Source organism: Salmo salar, chromosome ssa03, assembly GCF_905237065.1.
Source record: "Salmo salar chromosome ssa03, Ssal_v3.1, whole genome shotgun sequence".
Lineage (NCBI taxonomy): Eukaryota > Metazoa > Chordata > Actinopteri > Salmoniformes > Salmonidae > Salmo > Salmo salar.
The window spans coordinates 69,916,860-69,936,916 of record NC_059444.1 but is presented as its reverse complement, the minus strand read 5'-3'; the positions used below and the strand labels follow the sequence as shown (position 1 = coordinate 69,936,916).

Sequence of the window (20,057 nt, the reverse complement as noted above, 5' to 3'; positions counted from 1 at the left end):
CACTTGTCCCCTATGGCTCATGGCAGACAATAACGCAGAGACTCACCGTGAAGCCGATGCCCACAGTGGCAGAGAAGGAGCCAGGTATGAACTTGCCTTGGTCATACTGGACCAGCAGAGAGGTCTTCCCCACACCGCTGTCTCCCACCATGATGGTCTGTGGATAGCAGGAAGAACAGAGAGCAGGTTAGTCACATCACAGCACTACACAGCACAGCACTACACAGAACAGCACTACACAGCACAGCACTACACAGAACAGCATAGTGCACTCTTATAAAAAAGGGTTCTTCGGCTGCCCCCATAGCATAACCCTTTTTTGTTCCAGGGAGAACCCTTTATGGTTCCACGAAGAACCATTTTGGGTTCCATGTAGAACCCTCCATGGAAAGGGTACTACATGGAACCCAAAAGGGTTCTACCTGGAACCAAAAAGGGTTCTTCAAATGGTTCTCCTATGGGGACAGCCGAAGAACCATTTTAGGTTCTAGATAGCACCTTTCTTTTGAAGAGTGTACAGTACAGAACAGCACAGCACACTGCTCATCTATAGGCCTGTACAATGAGTGGGTGTAGCGTACCCTACTGTATATGTGCATATGTTGCTTACAGTGCGGAACATGCCCTTGCCTGATGCCATATAATGTGTGTAATATAATGTGATTGCTCTGAAGGTCAGTTTGGTAAATACCCGGCGGGGGGAGGGAAATGGCAGTGGATGAGTCTGAATGTACCAGGGATATAAGGCAGCTGCAGCCTGAGCATCATGTCAGCCATGGCTACTTGGATTCAAGACGATGCTCTCTGTGCCCCAAAGGGAGCATTAAGAGATCTCTCCTTGCCCACTCAACTGCAAAACCTCTTGCACAATGACACACAGCACAGACAAACACACATCAGCAGGCTACACACACACACACGCACACACGCACACGCACACGCACACACAGTAGTCTAGTGGAGAGTATACACAGGTATATACGGTGTATACCCACTTATTTTTTAGTGGGCCTTGTGTATACTCCCTTCTTAATCCCCATGATGCATATAAAAGTAGTGTAGTGGAGGTATATGCTGTATCAATAAATAAGTCTGATGGAACAGATCAGAATGTTTAGCTTAAAATGTTGATAAACGATTATTTCTTCACATTTTAGGCGCAGAAATTTCCACACGGCGGTAGGCCTATATTTAGAAAGAGGGGAGATCTAAAGATGCAACAACTATCATGTGTTGCTAATATGACTAGGATAATACCTTTGGCTGCTAGACAATGAAAGAAAGCTTAAAGAAAACCAATAGAACAGGAGTATGCATAAGAGGAAGTCTTTAGAAAATAATTACCTCCAGGTTTCTATGGTGGGATTTTGGCTATATAGGCTACTTTGAAGCAAGGTAAGACATGCCTCATAATATAAAGTGATATCAGAATGATATCATGATTATTTTCATGAATTATTGCGATTTGTTTTGCAATCTCCATCTTGTGCTATAGGTGCTACAGAAACACCACTAACCAAACAACAGTGCTAGGTGCCTGCACACTTGAATTAAAGAGTATCTACACAAACAAATCTAAGTGTCTTACTCGGTTGACATCCTCATTTATCTTTCAATAGTAGGCCTACTATTAGCCTACTTGCACAGTACAGATTGGGTACCTGACTGTGAAATACCAATATGGGATTGATCATTTTAGGTCAGTCAGAGTGTATGTCACTGTTTCTCATAGAATTTTTCACACAGGGATCCTTTCCTTCGCCGGCCGGGCTGTTTGGCAAAATTAGAGTATACCCACTTCTCCAGGCACCTCTGCACACACACACACACACACACACACACACACACACACACACACACACACACACACACACACACACACACACACACACACACACACACACACACACACAGAGAGAGAGAGACAGTCAACACTCAGTCAAGGGTCCTCTTATACGATAGGAATGATCTCCCATTGCTGAGGGTCATGCGTCATCCCAACGGGGATCTGCTGTTGATTTGAGAGAGGAGCGTTGAACGTGGGCATCAATAAGGCCTGTTGCCATGGTTATCAGGTTGGTGGCTGATGTTGTGTGGCTAGCCTGGGGCTCCGTGGCAGCAGTCAGCAGACGCTCTTCGCCTCTTTTGTTGACATTTATCCCCTCCCAGCACTGCCTCTTATCTGCTGGCTCATAGAGCCTCACAGCCCACTCAGCTCCCCAACACTCTAATCACTCACATCCCTTTCTCAACTTTCTCATTTTTAGGCCTCAGAAAGAAAATGTTCATTTCTTCATTACTGTCTCACCAGATATGGTAGATTTAGCTAAAAATACATTATATCTAGACTTCAGCCAGATTAACTCTTTCTCTTCCTACAGAATACATAGTGGAGACTGTCTGGGGACTGGACTAGATATAAATGCTGACATTATTGTTGACCTTTTAAAATCTGGGATTGAAAATCTCTGATCAATTTAAAATCTCAAATCAACCAATAGACACTGACCTTTTGAAGCGACTTTAACATTCACTTATAGAAAGCTTTGGAATACATAACGTGCCATAACATTTCTTTGTATTTGCAAGTTTTATTTATATTTTATTAAAGGTTAATTGTGGGGGTGGATGCTTAGGAAAGGATAGCATTCATGAATACACGGTCACAACACCAACCACAGTCTGACGCAGACTTGCAGCTTCGCATGGAGCACAAACACACACAGTGGGTGTACCCTGTGTGAAGGCCTGAGCAACCCAGAAGCCACTGTCAACCAACTACATTACTATTTCTTGTCATCCTCATCCAACTTTAATGTCTGTATGTGGGGGGGTAACAGGGGGTGGGGAGAGTTTGGGAAAATGGAGAGGAAGTGGGGGTGTAGCCTACCACAGGGGGCAGGGGAGAGATGCTTTTACCATAGCAACACACAAGCTCTCGTAGTAAGAGAGTACCAACTCCCCCCTGAGTTGTTTTAGTTAATCAGGCATAACCCCCCTAACCTGGGTACCTGTCCGTGTACTCCGTTTCTTCCAACAACCAATGAGCAACTCAGCCGTAATTCCAGCTGCATATTGAAAGTTGAGATTGCTGACAGGCCAGTCTCTGTGGCAAAACTTTACTTTTTTATTTAACCTTTATTTAACTGACAGGAGTGGCAGAGAGTGGAATGATAGATAAACAGACTGGTACCCAGACTAATAACCCCCACAGATGTCTCACAATTAACTAAGTCAAAACCAAACTATAAGGCTATGTGATTCTGTCAACCTAGAGGAAACACCCATCTCCCTGCACATCTCTCTCTAATATAGCAAAAGGTTGTTGTTTTCCTTCAGTTAATGAGAATCTCCCTCTGGGGATGTCCTCATACACCCACTGAGTCATTACGCTGCATTGTTTGTGAAAGTAACACAGAGGGTAAATGGAAACATTCAACATATGCACTTTCTGTTCCTACACTGGAGTATTCTCAGTCAGTTGGCGTGAGGACTGGATTTATCTAGCTGCTTTGGGGAATGGAGTTGTTATAGAATGATCAAATTATTAGCATAACACTTGATGCCTATGGATAAATAATAGATACTTGCTATGAATTTAAATACTTGCCCTAAAAATAGTGATATGAAAATGTGTGAAGTTAATATTAGATGTTGCTTACTAAAGTAATTTACCCCAACAATGTTGATGAGTATAAGTGGGTGTATTGTGAAAAAATGATGTGGCGTTAAAGGGAATTTGGTCTCCAACTGTAAAGGAATAACATGCCCCAAGTCTCATCTTTCTTTCATGACATTTCCGCCCATCTACTTCCACCACACTCCCACATATTTGCTGAGGTAAAAAAAAGTCATTAAAGATGCAAATTTCTCTAGAATAACTTAACGTTGGCATCAGTGCTAATGTCCTAAAAAGCAGCCTTGGTCTTTAACAGGAAGATGTTCTATCAAGGCTATGAGATTACACATAGGAAGGAACAGAGAACGTACAGGAAGCATACATATCGGGGTTGGGGTCAATTTCATTTTAATTCCAGTCAATTCAGAAAGTAAACCAAATTCCAATTCTAATACCACATTTTCTCATTGAAAAGCATTGAAGAAAATTGGAATTTGTATTTATGTGTACTTCCTGAATTGACTGGAATTTAAATGGAATTGACCCCAACCCTGATACATATCCCTTCAATTTCCAAGTGTCCTCACATGAAGTACAAATAAAAATGCAGTCAATAATGACAAAGTATACATCATATGAGTAGGCACTTGCTGCTGTATGCGTATTGCTGTGGCTCACAAAAACAAAAGGGGAGCAGTTCAACCATACATTCCACTATAGAAAGTCATAGTCAGGTTACATTTTCTTGATGTAACCTGGAGGACAAAGTTCTATCTTTTTTTTTGTCCCATTGCCATTGGACATGTACAGCTGTCAGCCTGGCTGTCCAGGGCACCCTGAAACCTGGCAGGTGCTGATTCAGGTGAGAGAGATGGATGAAGTCATGGAAGCTGGCAAAGGGAATGGGTTCTCCACAAGCAGTCAACCCACACTGAGATGTCCCTGCAATGCGCAACCATTCCAAATTGCTTACCTACATAGTCAGTCCAACTTTGATATTACCTCTACATTACACATACAACTGAAATATCCACTCAAGTATAATGCTGACTGTTGTAGGACCTCCCATGTCACATAATGAAGGCATTGTTCACGCAGACAGAAAAGTTTACTTTTATAATATTACAGACACACTTAAATATTAAAAATATATATTTATAAAACAGTACAATTTAAAAGGTATATTCTGTATATAGAGATAGGCTACCCCCAGTAGAATTGGCCAATTTAGCACATCATCTTATGTGAGTTCCGCCTCTTTGGTGATTTTAAGTTAGCCTAAGAGTTAAGTGAAGTTATGAAAAAGTAGCCTAATCACCTTGTGCATTAGGTCCTCGTTATAGGGGAAAGTGATCTCGAGGGGAGTCAGGCAGTCCTCTGTATCCGTGTCCACCGCAGATGACCCATAGGCACTGTCCGAGTGAAGCGCCTCGCCCTGGTCAACACATTCCATTTCAGGGGTATTCTCCATAATGATATCCATCTTCTATATGTGTTCCTATAGACTCTTTTTGTCAACGAGTTGAGAAGCTTTCTTTTTTTAACGAACGGAGCTTTTAGACACGTCGCTGCAATAACTTTATCTCCCTTCCCCGCTCTCTCTCGTTTGCTGTCGCTCTTCTCTACACTCACCGCCCCCTCCTTGTCTAAATCCCTTGCATTTGCAGGTTTGATACTGATGCTCCTGGCAAGAACTATAGCCACCTAAGGGGATCATTTCCGCAGATTCGAATAAAAATTTTAAGCAAAGCGCTCCTACTGGAAGCGGACACGGAGTTGTACTATAGTATTTATGAAACCATGTTAACTGTGTGCGTTGAAGTGACGGATGTGCATCGTGTTCAGCACCACGGTGAGCGCCTTTCTTCAAACGCAAAGCATCACGTGTCTTCTCTTTGGGATTACTGCGAATTAGCTATATACTTTTGAGGGATGGATGAGGCATATTTGGAGTCATATCCTAAACCTGCTTTTAAACTAGTAATTGTGGCCGATATATATTTCATTCAGCTATTTGAATTCAATCAACTAGTCAAAAACAAAATACCCCAAAAAAGCAAGACAAGATTACATTTTTGAAATTCTTTTTATTGTGCCACCAGTCAACCTGTTGCCATGTTTTACCAGAGGCGTTCTGTGATTGGCCAGCACTCCCCTCTCCAGTCCAGCACTGTCATGCTTCAGTCAGGGAGCCAGTGCCACTATGTCATCATCATCAGAGTGAGTCATGAGTGGGCTGTGGGGTGATAGAGCATGGACGGAAGTGACATTGAATGAAGTGTGATGTGTCCAAAGAAAATAATACAATAAGTGGTTCTCAATAGTTTGACAGAGGATGGACAAATATATATTTCTCAAAGACTAAAATATGAATAAACCTATTCCATTTACACTAAACGGTGCTGTGCTATTCTTTCTGTTAAAATGGAAGCTTCACTGAAGCAAGTGTGCAAGGGAAACAAGGTCACTTGTAAACTCAGTGGTAGAGACTGAAAAAAAACTAGAAAAGTAGGAGTTTCAGCCAGTTTAGTTTTAAAACATTACAATTAAAAATGAAGGTATAGGGTAAGGTTTCAGAAGTGTCTAAAAAGGAAATAAGTGCACGTCTTGAAGCTATTCTCCCATTATAAACAGTTCATATTAACGAAGTAAAGGCTGTTTCGATTTCTTAACCAGACCGTGAAATAGTCATGTTTACCCCTCTCGGACGGGAGTTTCATTGTTGTAGAAATGCTTATGGACAACCAGTAACATTAAAAGTGGTAGGTAGATGACAGAAGAGTCTTCACTTTGTTGGCATACAGAGCATAGACCACATGGACAGTACTGCACTGCATATACACTGATACAGAAGAGGCAGCTAGCCCAGAGCCATGTATTTAGAGAGATTATGCATTATGATGTATTTGCATGACTGTCTAGTATTAGAACAATATTGAATATTCTAAAAGTTTTCCTAACTCTAAATATATGGCTCTAGCTAGGCCTATATAGCATAACTGTGAATAGACCCATTGAGAAGCGATGTAGTCCACTGTGAATATGATGATGCCACACTGGAGAGCCAGGCCACTGTAGCCTAGAATATTACCCACATCAGTTAGGCACTTCCTCTGACACACAAAACCACCGCTGGCTTTGCTTTGCAGTGATCATGGACAACAAAGACATTTCACATCTCAATGTTCAAGAAACAAACATTTAAAAACATGATATGTCACAGTAAACAGAACTCATGAGAGAAGAGGACTCTCTCCCAACTTTAACTCTGTTGTCTCCCAGCTGGTAACTCAGAACATTATTATTATTATTCCTCCTCCAGGTGAGCCATCTGGGTCAGATATGTGATATGATAGTGACGCCGAAACGTTCTAGCAGCACTTTTATACAAAAGACATGTAAGTAAGTGAAGAGGATGCCATGTCACCATTGTGATGACCTCCACCTTGACCTTTTAAGCTCCTAATCCTCCTCGTTGTCATTCTCCAACTACTGATCCACCCTGTCCTGTGTAACCTTAGTCTTACAATAAAGTGCACTTCCCCCATCTGCTGTTGCTGTTCTGATAATAATGCTTGAAAATAAGCATGAAGATACTAGTCCAGAGGACCCACTGCCCTCTGACAATACAACACAGCATTTAGCCACTGTCAAAATGTTGGCCACTGCTTTCAATTCCTTAAAGCAGAAGAAAACTGTGCATTGAACAGAGTTCAAACATATGCGGGTGGGGTTCTCCTCTTTCCAAAGTTCTACCCAGACAGACCCTGAATGAAGACTTATAAGCAGACAGATAACATAACAGAAATTGTCCATGTAACGAGCAATGACATTTGAACACAAAAAAACCTTTGTCTTGCAGTCTTCAGGTGCAAATTTCCAGCACGCATCTCCTCTGAAAAGGGCATGTAGCCTCTAAACTGAGAGCATAGCCACTCCTCAGCGTATGTAGGGAGAAGCCATGTCTATTTATGTGCCTTATAAGTTAGCCTTAGAGACCAAACCCCACTCTCCCCTCAGGGCTCACATATCCTGCCCTCTTCTCAGGGCTCACACATCCTTCTCTCTCTTCTCAGGGCTCACATATAATCCCCTCTCCCTCTACTGTAGTCCAGCATGCCTCCTGTTCGGGGGGCTACCTGATCCGGCCGTCACCTTTGACAGGGCCAAGTTCTGACTTAGGGTCTGGGGCGAGGGAGCTCCAGGTGGACTTGGTACAGGGGCCCAGGGAAGGGCAGGGGCCCGGGGAGGGCAGGGTGGAGCACAGGTCCCCGGTCACCCAGAAGGCCCCCACGGTGCGATCCACCCAGGCTTCCAGGGGCTTGCCCACCAGCTGAGCCCTCTGCTGGGCCTCCTGCAGAGCGGGCTCCTGTGGGGGCAGCTTCAGAACAGATCTCAGCTGCTGGAAGCCCTGCTCCAGGTACAGGTTGCCTGGTGGCCCCGCGTGCAGCCAGCTGTCCTCCTCTGGATCAGGCAGGGTGGCAGAGAGGAGGAAAGGGAAGGAGAAAGGACTGTTAAGGATCAGTTCGCAACATCCTCATCTGATACATAAATACATACTGAGAGTCTTCCAGTGACTTGAATACGGAGGCTGAATGGCTGCACTGAACCAAACAGAACACCAAAAGGGGCAAACTACCCTGAACTACACTCCCCTTGGAACCACTTCACTTCCTGGTAAAAAGTAATGAACTACCAGACCCACAAAGCACTAGGCTCACCTTGGTGTAGTGGCTCTCGTCCTTTGAAGGCCAGGGGCATGACGAGGAAGCGAGCCTCAGCCACCCGCTCCCACAGCCTCAGCACCCTGACTGTCCAGGCCCCGGGGCGGAGCGGCCGCTGCAGCGGAGGCTTGTACTGCGTGTACTCTGCGTCCACATCCACACTGATGTCATAAGATGCCGCCACCGTCTGGGCGGGGTCGATCCACACAATGGTGGCAGTGAGGTTGGGCCCCCGAACCCACTTCTGTACCGCCACCGGCTCATCCAGCGGCCCGATCACACCGCCGAAGTTCCGGAAGATTCTCTCCTTGGGGTCCCACTCTGTGCCCACCTGAGGGGGAAACATAAGCACAGACATTTCACATCAATGTGGTAGGGCAGTCTTGCATCCTTGTTGTCCTATTGGTATTCTAACTTGCTCATTTGCTCAACTTGTTCACCCGTAGTCTCAGCCCTTGTCATACACCACTATCTAAACTGCAACAGCCTTGACTGTACACAATACCCATAGAAATAAAGATAGATAGACATATGTCTATCTCAGGTCCCACCCACCTCCAGGTTCTTGAGCCTCTCAAACTCCCTGAGGTTGTTCTCCAGCTGCATGGTGGCCTGAGGCACGGCCCACACCTCCACCGTTTCCCTGACCCTTGACCCCACGTTCTGCACCTCCTGACGGACCAAGTAGCCCTGGAAACGCTCGTCGTAGAAATACAGGTGCACCGACACCGGGTAGCCTATTGGCTCATACCTGCACAAAAGGAGGAAGAGATATTTGAATAGACAATATGAGATGGTCAAATAAATTGAGATATCTTTTTAGTGTGTACATTAATAATTAAACCCAGACTTAAGTTGTCCTTCTTTTGAAGAAATCAATCTATTGAGTCTCAACTAGTCTAAGTAATAGTTCCACTCTGAATCTACCATTTGGAAGAATTGTAGTATTCAGGGCAGCGCCTCACCTGCAGGTCTCCAGGCTGGTCTGGCTGCTATCCAGGCTCCTGAGGCCCAGGCGGAAGAAGGAAGAGTAGGCCGTGAGGGCCACGTCACTGAGGGAGCCCACCCCGTCCGCCTGCTCAAACAGGCTCTCCCAGTAGGCCTTGATGGCCACTGTCCCTGGGGCGTAGTGTCCATACAGGTGGGTGTCCAGGATGTCTATAGCCTCTTGGTTCACCATGGACTCAAACTTTCGAGCAAAGAACGTGGGCCGGGTCAGTTGCTGTGGGGGAATGAACACATGAGAATCAAGGTTAAATACTGCACTTGTTGGCTGAGGAAGAGTGCAGCAGTTAAGGACACTCAATTTGAACTCTCATGATAGGTACAACAGTGCCCTCTGCTGGCTGGCTGACCTGTATCCTGACAAGGTCCTGTGGTTTGAAGTCGTTGGGAGAGCAGCCGCACCAGTCCACTATGTGTTTGTACTGGCACTTACAGCCCAGCTTCCTGTTCCAGTTGGTAACACGCAGGTTGTTGTCCACCAGAGAGTCACACATGTGACTGTTCCCCAGCACTGTGTGGAAGAAGGACTGGAACAAAGAGGGATTATATTAATATTTCAAACACAGGGATGTGACATTACTGTAAATAGAATTGCAACATTTCACCATCTCCACAGGGATTCCTGAACAATGAAGACAATCCAGACATGTTTCAAAACATAAATCAATACTTTTGACTCTAGTGTACAACATTTCAATATTAAGATATGACCTCAACCAACCCACTTTAACTGGCAGCTAAACTCTGTGACCCCTTCTTCAGTCTAGCACCTCTACAGCCCAGAGAGGCTGTGACTTAAGCAGTCACATTGTCATGTTCACCATTGTCATTTCCCTGTCCATTACCTCAGCGGGGAGCAGGGCGTAGGTGTAGAACTGTTTCAGGCCCGCCACCAGCTCATCCTGGGAGTTGATGACATACTCGACGAAGCGCCTGGTGAGTGAGAACCAGTCAGAGCCCCCAGACACCTCCAGACCCTCTGGGATGGTCCGCTCACCCAGCCGCCACATGTGGTTGTCACACTCATGGAACAGCCGGTCCAGACCCTGCTTCTTTATGAACCTGGAGGTCATAGGCAGTGTTCGTTTCATCAACAACAACTATGACAGAAGATATTCATCAACAACCTATTTTTCCTTCTTATCAGTTTTGTCCAATCATAAATATGCATGCCTTTGCATAATATAATGCAATATTCTCATTGGTCTTTCAGTTGCGCATTCTGATTGAGATGATCAGCCTGGCTCTCCCACACACAAAGTTACCAGGCGGCCACTTCAGTCTAGAGTTTTAAACTGACAACAAACTAGGAAGGATGAAATTACTCAAATTGGTAATTTTAGTAATAGTTAAAGCTATTTTAGTCAAAAGACAATCTAAAATAGCTGCCAAAATTAACAGAGCACAGGGAAGGACAGTGATTAAGAGTTATTTATCTAACCCATAGTTTACAAGGCAAGTTCATTGACAACCTGTTGCCTTGTTGCCTAAATTCCGCAATAATAACTGATCTTACATAGTTTGTCAGAGAGCTGTCCTTGACTATATGGGAAATAAACATCAAACAGAAGCTTTACATCATAATCATCATTCCATTCATTTTCCCTTCCAACATCTTAGTCCTGTCCTCCAATATGAAAGATTAACCATTACATCATACGGAGTGAAGCTAAGCTTGATGAGAAGAGCAGTGGAGGAATATCTCATCCGATGTGAGCCGTGTCAGACAGTAACAGTGAGAGCCAAGTGTGTCAGACAGACTGACGAGGCTGTGAGTCAGAGGTTTCCTAACTAAACTCCCTACCTCGCGTTCTCCCGCCCATGTGACTTGAGGAAGTTCTGGTCTCTGTGCTGTGACAGAAAAGCCACTAGTTCATCGTTGGTCCTGCCGGAAGGCGATAGGCCAAGGAGAAGACAGAAAGAAAGGAGTGAAGGAAAGAAGAGAGGATTAGGTTGGGAATAAAACGCTGACTGGAGCGTGGCGCGAGGAGCAGGGAAGGGGGGACGATGACTTTCCATGGGTGGAATTAGCCACTGCCCGCAGGATTTGGGAGGCAGCGGCGGCTCCTCTGTGTGTATTTATTCCCCCCTTTAAACCCTGGGATGGTTCAGGAGGATTGGCCACTGCTCTGGAAGCAGCTCAGAAGGGCCTCAGAAATCCACCCCAGAACTGATTGACAAGAAAGAGGCGATTTAGCAGTCTGTCTCTGTGCATCAGTGACCAAAACAGTCCATGACAGCATGGGCTTTCATCTAGAAGGAACCGTGGCTCTCCTTTATCTTGTAGCTATAGGAGTCAAAGTCACTGCAGGTCAACGGAATCATTTAATCAAAAATAGCAGAGTGAAGTGAAACCAAAAAGCTCCAGCACAGATGAAAAGCTACAAATCCAGAGCATGTTTCTTCTAAACAGACTGAGTTGTGTGGTAGGAGGAATACAGTCTTCATCACACATATGTCAATTAACCATCATAAACATTAAACAATAGTTTCAAAGCCCATCATATGACTTTGGTGTTGTGGTCACTGACCTGGTGGGGAAGTCAGTGGCACTGAGGTTGATGAAGAAGTCCCAATTCCAGTCCAGCATGGAGAGGAGGTCCTGCATGCTGCGCAGGTAGGCCTTCAGCAGGCTGGCACCGCCCCAGATGGTCACCATGCGCCAGGGCGTGGCACGCACATTGGGGTACTGCTGGGCGATCTGCTGCACCTCCCGATGCAGGTAGTTGGAACGCTGGGGGGGAGGGGGGGAGGGGTTAGGAGACAGACATTTACATACACAGTAATAATCTGATATTAAACTGATTATGGCAGTTGTCAGATTATGCATTAGTCAGGTAAACACCTTACTTATCGGCATAAGGTCAAAATCAAAGTACGGTAAGCATACGCCGACTAAAACACCTGGTTTTCTGATCAATCTTTCAAATTATTAGGACATGTCTTCCCTGTGGCTCAGTTGGTAGAGCATGGCGTTTGCAATGCCAGCATGGTGTGTGCAACGCCAGGGTTGTGGGTTCGATTCCCACGGGGGATCAGTACAAAAAACTAACAAAAATAAAAACAAAAGTATGAAATGAAATGTATGAATTCACTACTGTAAGTCGCTCTGGATAAGAGCGTCTGCTAAATGACTACAATGTAAACACCTTAAGGTAACAATCTGCCTACTGCCATAATCAGTTTCATATTGAATTATTAGTGTGCATGTAAACATACTCATTAATCAAAAACATGCCCGTGCATAGAAATCTCCTCGTATGAAATAGCTGTAGGTTCTTCTGGCAGCAGGACATGAAGAAAGAAGAACTCAGCTAAGAGGCTACTTCCAAACCGTAAAGAAGAGGATTAAACATTGATGGAAAGATGGATGCAGCAGGGTTGGTGACAACAGGCCTCAGAGATCAGATTCTTGCGTTGAGAAGAGGAGCAGGTAGAAAGTATTGTGACAGGGCCCAGCTCCAGGCTAACACAGGGAGAGAGTGGCCTGCTCTGCTGGTACAGAAACAGAGAGAGAGACAGAGAGCGAGAGGAGGGCTGCCTGGTGGAAGGACTCCAGAACAGCCTGACTTGCTTTCCATTCTGTCCCATCCCTCAAGGTGCCTGCCTACCCGTCCCAGTGAGAGGAGCGATAAGGTGGTGGACCTTTAGCATCTAGTGTAGTCTCGACAGTGGGAGCCCATTGACTCCTCATTTATCAGTGCTTTCCCTTCCCTTCTGCAGTGTTAAACTGTTTCTCTGAGCTCTATGGCTCTGCAGCTGTGTAGACAGCCACCTCTTAAAGCTCCCACAGTGACCAGACAAACCACTCTATCCTGTCTAATCCTCCAAACACTTCCTTACTTGAGGGTTATTTTAGACTCTACTACACACAAAAAACAGTGACCTCATCAAGCATGCACAAGTCAGCGACACCCTCCAGGTTAGAGCTCCTGCCAGCATATGAAAACCAATTCCACATATCATGGCGTCCTCATAAGCTAACAAGGAACGCGTGAAGTACGATAAAGCATAAGCTTAATCTTACCCCCTCTGTATCTCCTTTGTGTGATAGTTGCTTGAATTCAACCCTCAACTGAGCCAGCCAAACCAGATCATCCCAATGACAAAATATCATTTCCAGCCATAAGAGACTGTATGGTGCATCTAGGGAAGTCCAAACTAAGTAATGCTTTTTTTGTGAATGTTTTTTTATTGGATGTTGTTATTCAAGATGAAATCCTTGTTGAAGCCATCACAGTAGTGTGTATGTCTGCCAGTAGTTACCTTGTCCACGTGGATGTAGTAGAAGTGGTCTCGGTGGTATATGGCTTTGATGAGGCGTTTGAGCTGCCTGATGGCCCGGCCGTGGACCACCAGGACGAAGGCCACCCTGACCGGGTTCTCCACCTTGGACAGGTCATTGTCCAGCTCTTCAGCTGTCTGGACCGGGCTGGAAAAACCTGGGAGGAGGACACCATTTTTTAAATGTAACCTTTATTTATAGGCAAGTCAGTTAAGAACAAATTCTTATTTACAATGACGGCCTACACCGGCCAAACCCGGACAACGCTGGGCCAATTGTGCGCCGCCCTATTGGACACCCAATCATGCCCAGATGTGATACAGCCTGGATACAGCCACAACACAGGATGAGAGAGAGGATCATGGGAATGAGTATCTGGATACAGATTCTTTGGATGATACACATGGGACTGATTAACTGTCCAATAATGGAAAATATATAGTCCTCAAACCCCTGAGGGTTGGCGTGAAAATATGCTATCTTTTTACATTAAAACAAGAAATGGAATTGCAAATGTAATATTCATGCACAAATTTAGTCTTGGGAGGCACTTCAAGACACAAATGAAAAATGTTCCAGGGAGAAAAAAATATCCCATAGATCATTAAGAGTCTGCAGTGTGTGGTCTGTCTGGATGTGCAGTTAGTCTCTGATCTCTAGAGGAATGATGGCTAGGTAGGGGTGTGTCTCACCGTGCAGCGGGCAGAACTGAGGCAGTGCCCTTGGCATGAGCTGCCCGGCCTGATGCTGGCACACAATGTTGGCGATCTCCTGCCGGCACTGCCGCGAGCCGGTGCGGTGCAGGGCCGACAGGGCGTCCTTGCCCATGATGTCACACTTGGGCACAAAGTCGCTGCTGGGGGCTTGTGGCGCCCCCTCCACGCTGCCCGGTTCCCCTTGCATGGCTGGAGGGGGTAGTCTGGCCGCCCCCTCCCCTCCGCCCCGGGTATCATTGAAGTTACGGCTGCTGTAGGGGTCATGGGGGGGAACGTCATCAACTGCTACCCCCTGGCTCAGGGGCACCTTCACCCTGATGTGCTTCCCCCGGCGCTTGGTGCCCCTCCGGAGGGCGCTGGCGGCAGTGGCCCCCGTCCTCTCCAGCCTGCTGTTCCATCGGGCCCCGCTCCTCCCAGACAAGGCGTTCTGTCTCTCCCAGGCCACCGCCTCCCTTTTGGGGTCCTGGCTGTTGTGGTCAGGTAACTTAGACCGCCGCGTTTTCCTCTGGGGGGGGAAGAGTTAGCACAGAGAAGATTCTCATTCTCCTTCTTTCCTGTCGATACACTACACAACATACTGGGACCAATCAAATTATTAGGAATAGTGTTTGTGAAATGAGGAGATGATTCACCCTCTAAGAACGAACAAAACAACAAGTCGACAACAGAGCAGGAGCACCAGAGGCGAGATGTGTTTACAGTGTGTTTCTGCTCTGGGTTATTTTTAGCCTCTGCCTTTTGTTGAAGTAATCAGGGAAAGACAGAGTTCAGAAAAGGCACAACATACAGATGGGTAATGAAGGCAGTGATTCACCGCAGTGACCTCAATAAACGTCAGTCAGAGCCTGGGCACAGTACAGAGCACACAGCGCATGGATGGACCGTACACATTCAGTCACACCACATAAAATTGGACATATGCTGACATCTACAATGTGAGTCCTTATCAGACCACTAAGGGGAGTGTGTGTATGTGTGTGTGTGACAGACAGACAAGTCCTCTGACGTGTAATTAGTGAGGCTTGTAAATGGGCAACGACAGGCAGGCAGGCAGGCAGGGGGAGCTGGAGGGTTACCACGCTCTGAGCTGCCCAATAAGATCACTGTCGGCCAGGGGCCAAGTGGCCTTATCAGCAGCCACCCCTGCAGCCCCAGGAGCGCTCAGCGCTGCCCACTTCGGCACCCAGCCCTGAGCCCCTGCCGCTTCAACTGTACAGTGCACAGCAATGGCCCTCTACCATCACTAGGACCAGGGCTACCTGGGGAGGAGGGGATATATGTATGTGGGGGATGTGTGTGTGTGTGTTTTGGGGGGTGGGCAGGAACACATTCATTCGGAGCAACTCTAGCAAATCACAACACAAAAAAACATCATGACTCTTCTTGCTCTAAGGGTGTTTCTGGTGGTTAGTGGAGATAAACGGGGGAAACTGCTCACCACACTCTTAATGGAATGCAAAAAAATGGGTCCTCCACAAATGGATCCATCGAAAGCATCAAACCACCAGTTATTTTCACTTCTGGCAGGAAAATATATCACAGCTTATTGGAATTGTACAGAAAGGCCCCAAAATATGCACCCGGAGAGGGGATAGAAAAACAGGGAGTGGGCCCTCGCCACCCGCCGCTGGCACAGAGACAGACCAGAGCAGACTGTGGGAACAGAGGCTATGGCCTGGGACAGACAGCACAGGGAGCTAGACCAGTGCCAGTCAGCCAGCCAGTAGCCAATCCAAACAACAGAGCTACTGATCACCCAGTGCACCACAAATGGTGTTCCAGTTTAAAAAAAGCATTTGTCGACAATGATATTACAGCCCAGCCTCATTGAATGTGTTTTGCGGCATGAGTTTGGAGAGAAAAGTCCATATTTGAAAAGACTGTTACTCTACTGGTGGTTCACTGGTTCAAAACTGCTGCCAAATTGTAAGTGAACTTATCTGGGAAATGTTATGTTATCATATTGAAGAAAAACACAGCGATTTCATTTAAACTTTTCCCTATTTTTTCATGCTTTTTAATTAACGCCCTCACGTCAGAAATGCTTCAACCCAAAGGCGAGTTTTTCTTTTTATCATTGTAATTAGTTGAAGCCATATCACTGCCATCACCACCATGTGAGGAGAGCGGACCAGCACACCCCTGCAGCTCTTTATGAAGCCACTGACTGTGGAAGACTGAACTGAGTGTGCGGTTTTCTTCACTTCTTCTCAAGTCCTTTTCTGTGTGGGCTATAATAGGATGCATGTGGTTGTGTTCACACATGCACAGCAAGCAGCCAGCTTCTGATTAGAGCAGATGTGAGTTACATCGAGGCCACTGAGCAGAGAGGGATTCAGTCCAATCACTCAGCCCTACATTGGCCCCAGCTCTATACCCACTCACTCAAAAAAGGGAGGGCCACTGCCATTGTGTTAAATAATTTTTTACCCATTTCAGTCATTTAGCAAATACTCTTATCCAGGGGGACTTACAGTAGTGAGTGCATACATTTTTCATACTGTTTCCCCATGGGAACCGAACCCACAACCATGACATTTCAAGCGCCATGCTCTACCAACTGAGCCACATGGGAACTGTAAAAATGCCTCCTTCAGCCTCCCAATTACCTCATTTATCACATGATTTACCTAACAAAAAAGTATGTCAGCAGTAGGTATAAGGTTCAAAATGATGTTGCACCATTGGGCGGTGGGGGCGTATACATGTGCCTTTGTTTAGGTTGGCTGAATCAGGACTGAAGTCATAGCAAGAGCTGGATGCATCCTCATGGAATGAACATGGAGAGTAACATGATTTAAAGCAATCTACTAGAGGTCACAATGGGAACATCCTGCTCTCTGAGGGATCTCATGTCATGTCACATTTCCTGTTTACACTGTGTCCGTCCAAAGGGAAATGCATTCATTGCATCTTGGCTGTTATTAATTCAGACAGCTTATGTAATGTTCCTACTGGTCCAAGTAATAACATCTTCTTGATTGTGAGAAAGGACGTAACATAGAAACACAATAAGCAGAAAATGGCTAATAGTGGGTTTGCTCCATGAAATAACATAGATTTAAACCATCACCAGTGAAACACAGAGTCCAGACACAGAGTCCCAGAGCAAACCTACCCACCCTATGCACAGTACCTCTTCTGGGGCCCTCCTTAGATGCTTCCTCTCCCTCCAGGTATGCATAGCTCAGTGAGACAGCTCTGTGTGACTACCCGAGCCACGGGCTGTTCACCACGCTACCATCCAGCGCGAGGTCAGTACAGGTGCATCAAAGCTGGGACCGAGAGACTGAAAAGCAGCTTCTATCTCAAGGCCATCAGACTGTTAAATAGCCATCACTAGCAGGTTACCACCCGGTTATTCCATCCTGTACCTTAGAGGTTGCTGCCCTATTTACATAGAATCACTGGCCATTTTAATAACAGACCACTAGTCACTTTAATAATGTTTACCTACTGTTTTACTCATTTCATATGTATATATTGTATTCTACTGTATTTTAGTCAATGCCACTCCGACATTGCTCGTCCTAATATTTATATATTTCTTAATTCCATTCTTTTACTTTTAGATGTGTGTATTGTTAGATCCTAGCTCCAACAGTGCAGTAGTAACACAAGCATTTCACTACACCCGCAATAACATCTGCTAAATATGTTTATGTGACCAATAACATTTGATTTGATCAGTCTGGTTATGCACACACGCAACACAAGTCCCATCATGAAAGGCAGAGCGGGACTTCAGACTTTCAGCACACATTCCTGAAGCGAAATCTGTATCAATGCCTCAAATGATATCTAAACACAAGCCCCCGGGGCTAAATCTGTTGACAGCTCACAATGACTTTATTTGAAGAAGAAATGGGAGGTTCCAGGCCACTGCCTCTAGGGTAGTGTTCCAGGTGTGCATGTGAGATTGGAGAGCCAAGATTCCCATGGATAAGTATGTTACAGGTCGGTTCAGACGCTCTACTTCAATGTACTTTAGAAAATATAGACCAAATTGGCTAAATGTGTTGTTTACCTAGAAATAGTTCAGGTGTAGTTTTATACTTGGAAAAAATACAAGTCAATTACTATACTTATATCAACACCAATAAATTGTGAATCAAACTATGAGAGTAAATGACTAAGATGACTATGGTATGCAATGGACCCATGAGCCAACTCAGATACTCAGGTCCAAGTATGATAAGGAAAGATGAGCCAGAGGGAAGCACGACCGCACATTCCATACGCACGCTCCAACTCGTTGCATCTCATAAATGTACATTATACTGGCTAGTCTTGACACCTACTTTGAATAATCACCGAATCTATTAATCCAGTTGGCAAGCCCGATAATCAACTTCGCCATGTATTTCCGTTCTCTTCATCACTACACAGTCACACAATACTAATTGAAGTGACAGTCGCAGAACCAATCAACATTCATCCAAGGACATGCCAAGTCACAACAGAATGAAATGAGAGCCGCCCTAAACAATGCGACCTGTTTTTAAATATTTGCTTGCTAGCTGGTTGGCAGATTACAGTTTACAACACAATGACCTCATACACAAGTTCTTATGAGTACACTCAGGAAACGTCTAACCTGAATTCTGGAGACAGGTTGGCGAAAGAAGTGGTTCACTAGTCTGGTGTGGTTTATCTAGCGAATTGGTTTAAATGTTCAATTCTAGCTATAATAAGCGGAATAAGCTTACTATGAACTAGCTTTGGTTAACTACAGTATCTTTACTGTAGTTAGCTACAGAGTACTAGAAACAGCAAGCTTACGTTAGCATAGTACTGTACGCTAGCTTGCTAACTACCGCTACCAGCTTTACAGAGACCAAATCTTATTTTAACCAGCTAAACAAAGTCAAATTAAGCTTTTTTACCTCCGCCTCGCCCTCTTCGAGACTTCTCAGACTCCATACTACTAGCCCTTGAATCAGAAGAATCGTTAACGCGGCGGCAATCGCTAGTTTGTACCGTCGGAGGAGCTTCTGCACTCTGACGCTGGCCACCATTTTTCCAATTCTAGTTTACATGAGCGTTTGCTAGGGGAGGAGAGAAGCAAATCTGAGCAACGTCATAGACTTGCATTTCCTCAGGTTAGAAGTTGTAGGCAGGCTACTGATTGCACATTTATGGTTTAATTCTGAGTTTAAGTCTAATACAATACGTTTGATTATGGTTTAAAAGCATAATTTTTGGGGGTTTTCAAGGTTTACAGCTAGATAGTTCTATAGAAAATGTGTCATTTATATGATGAACATAATCAGAGTGTGAAAAATAACAAATACAATTAAAGCCTATCATCATTAGTAATAACATTGCATTGAATGTATTTAAATGTTAATACAAAATGCTCTTTGCGTGTTCCTAATTACATATAAGGATGAAAAGTGCGGCCCTTTCTACAACCGTTTTGCCAATCCTCTTATGGTTTATTAGATTATGAACTAGCATGATCATTATGGATCCTTTTTAAATTATAATGATAATCAGATTCTATAATTTTGTTATAGCAACTCAGTGCCATATCTTTAGCTACAGTGCCTTCGGAAAGTATTCAGAACCCTTGACTTTTTCCAGGTCCCCAAGAACACAGTGGCCTCCATCATTCTTAAATGGAAGAAATTTGGAAGCACTAAGACTCTTCCTAGAGCTGGCCGCCAGGCCAAACTGAGCAATCAGAGGTGAAGTGCCTTGGTCAT

General features: G+C 45.1%; 2 protein-coding genes across 3 annotated transcripts; both read right to left on the bottom strand.

Annotated features, from left to right (window-relative positions):
* Positions 1 to 10: 10 nt before the first annotated feature.
* LOC123741846 (ras-related protein Rab-26) lies at positions 11 to 5,415 on the bottom strand. Its single transcript, XM_045716064.1, has 2 exons — positions 4,938 to 5,415; positions 11 to 157 (listed from the first exon to the last, which is right to left on the bottom strand). The coding sequence occupies exons 1-2, from the start codon at positions 5,100 to 5,102 to the stop codon at positions 11 to 13; spliced, it is 312 nt and encodes a 103-aa protein (XP_045572020.1). The 5' UTR covers positions 5,103 to 5,415.
* Positions 5,416 to 5,686: 271 nt separating this feature from the next.
* On the bottom strand, positions 5,687 to 19,387 carry LOC106601414 (xylosyltransferase 2). Of its 2 annotated transcripts, XM_014193620.2 has the most exons (11): positions 19,236 to 19,387; positions 14,326 to 14,854; positions 13,615 to 13,790; positions 11,880 to 12,082; positions 11,153 to 11,233; positions 10,194 to 10,410; positions 9,699 to 9,875; positions 9,309 to 9,565; positions 8,899 to 9,094; positions 8,341 to 8,674; positions 5,687 to 8,083 (listed from the first exon to the last, which is right to left on the bottom strand). In XM_014193620.2, the coding sequence occupies exons 1-11, from the start codon at positions 19,365 to 19,367 to the stop codon at positions 7,755 to 7,757; spliced, it is 2,631 nt and encodes an 876-aa protein (XP_014049095.1). In that variant the 5' UTR covers positions 19,368 to 19,387; the 3' UTR covers positions 5,687 to 7,754. The 2 variants fall into 2 exon arrangements, with proteins under 2 accessions (XP_014049095.1, XP_014049096.1); XM_014193621.2 differs by lacking the exon at positions 11,153 to 11,233.
* Positions 19,388 to 20,057: the final 670 nt, after the last annotated feature.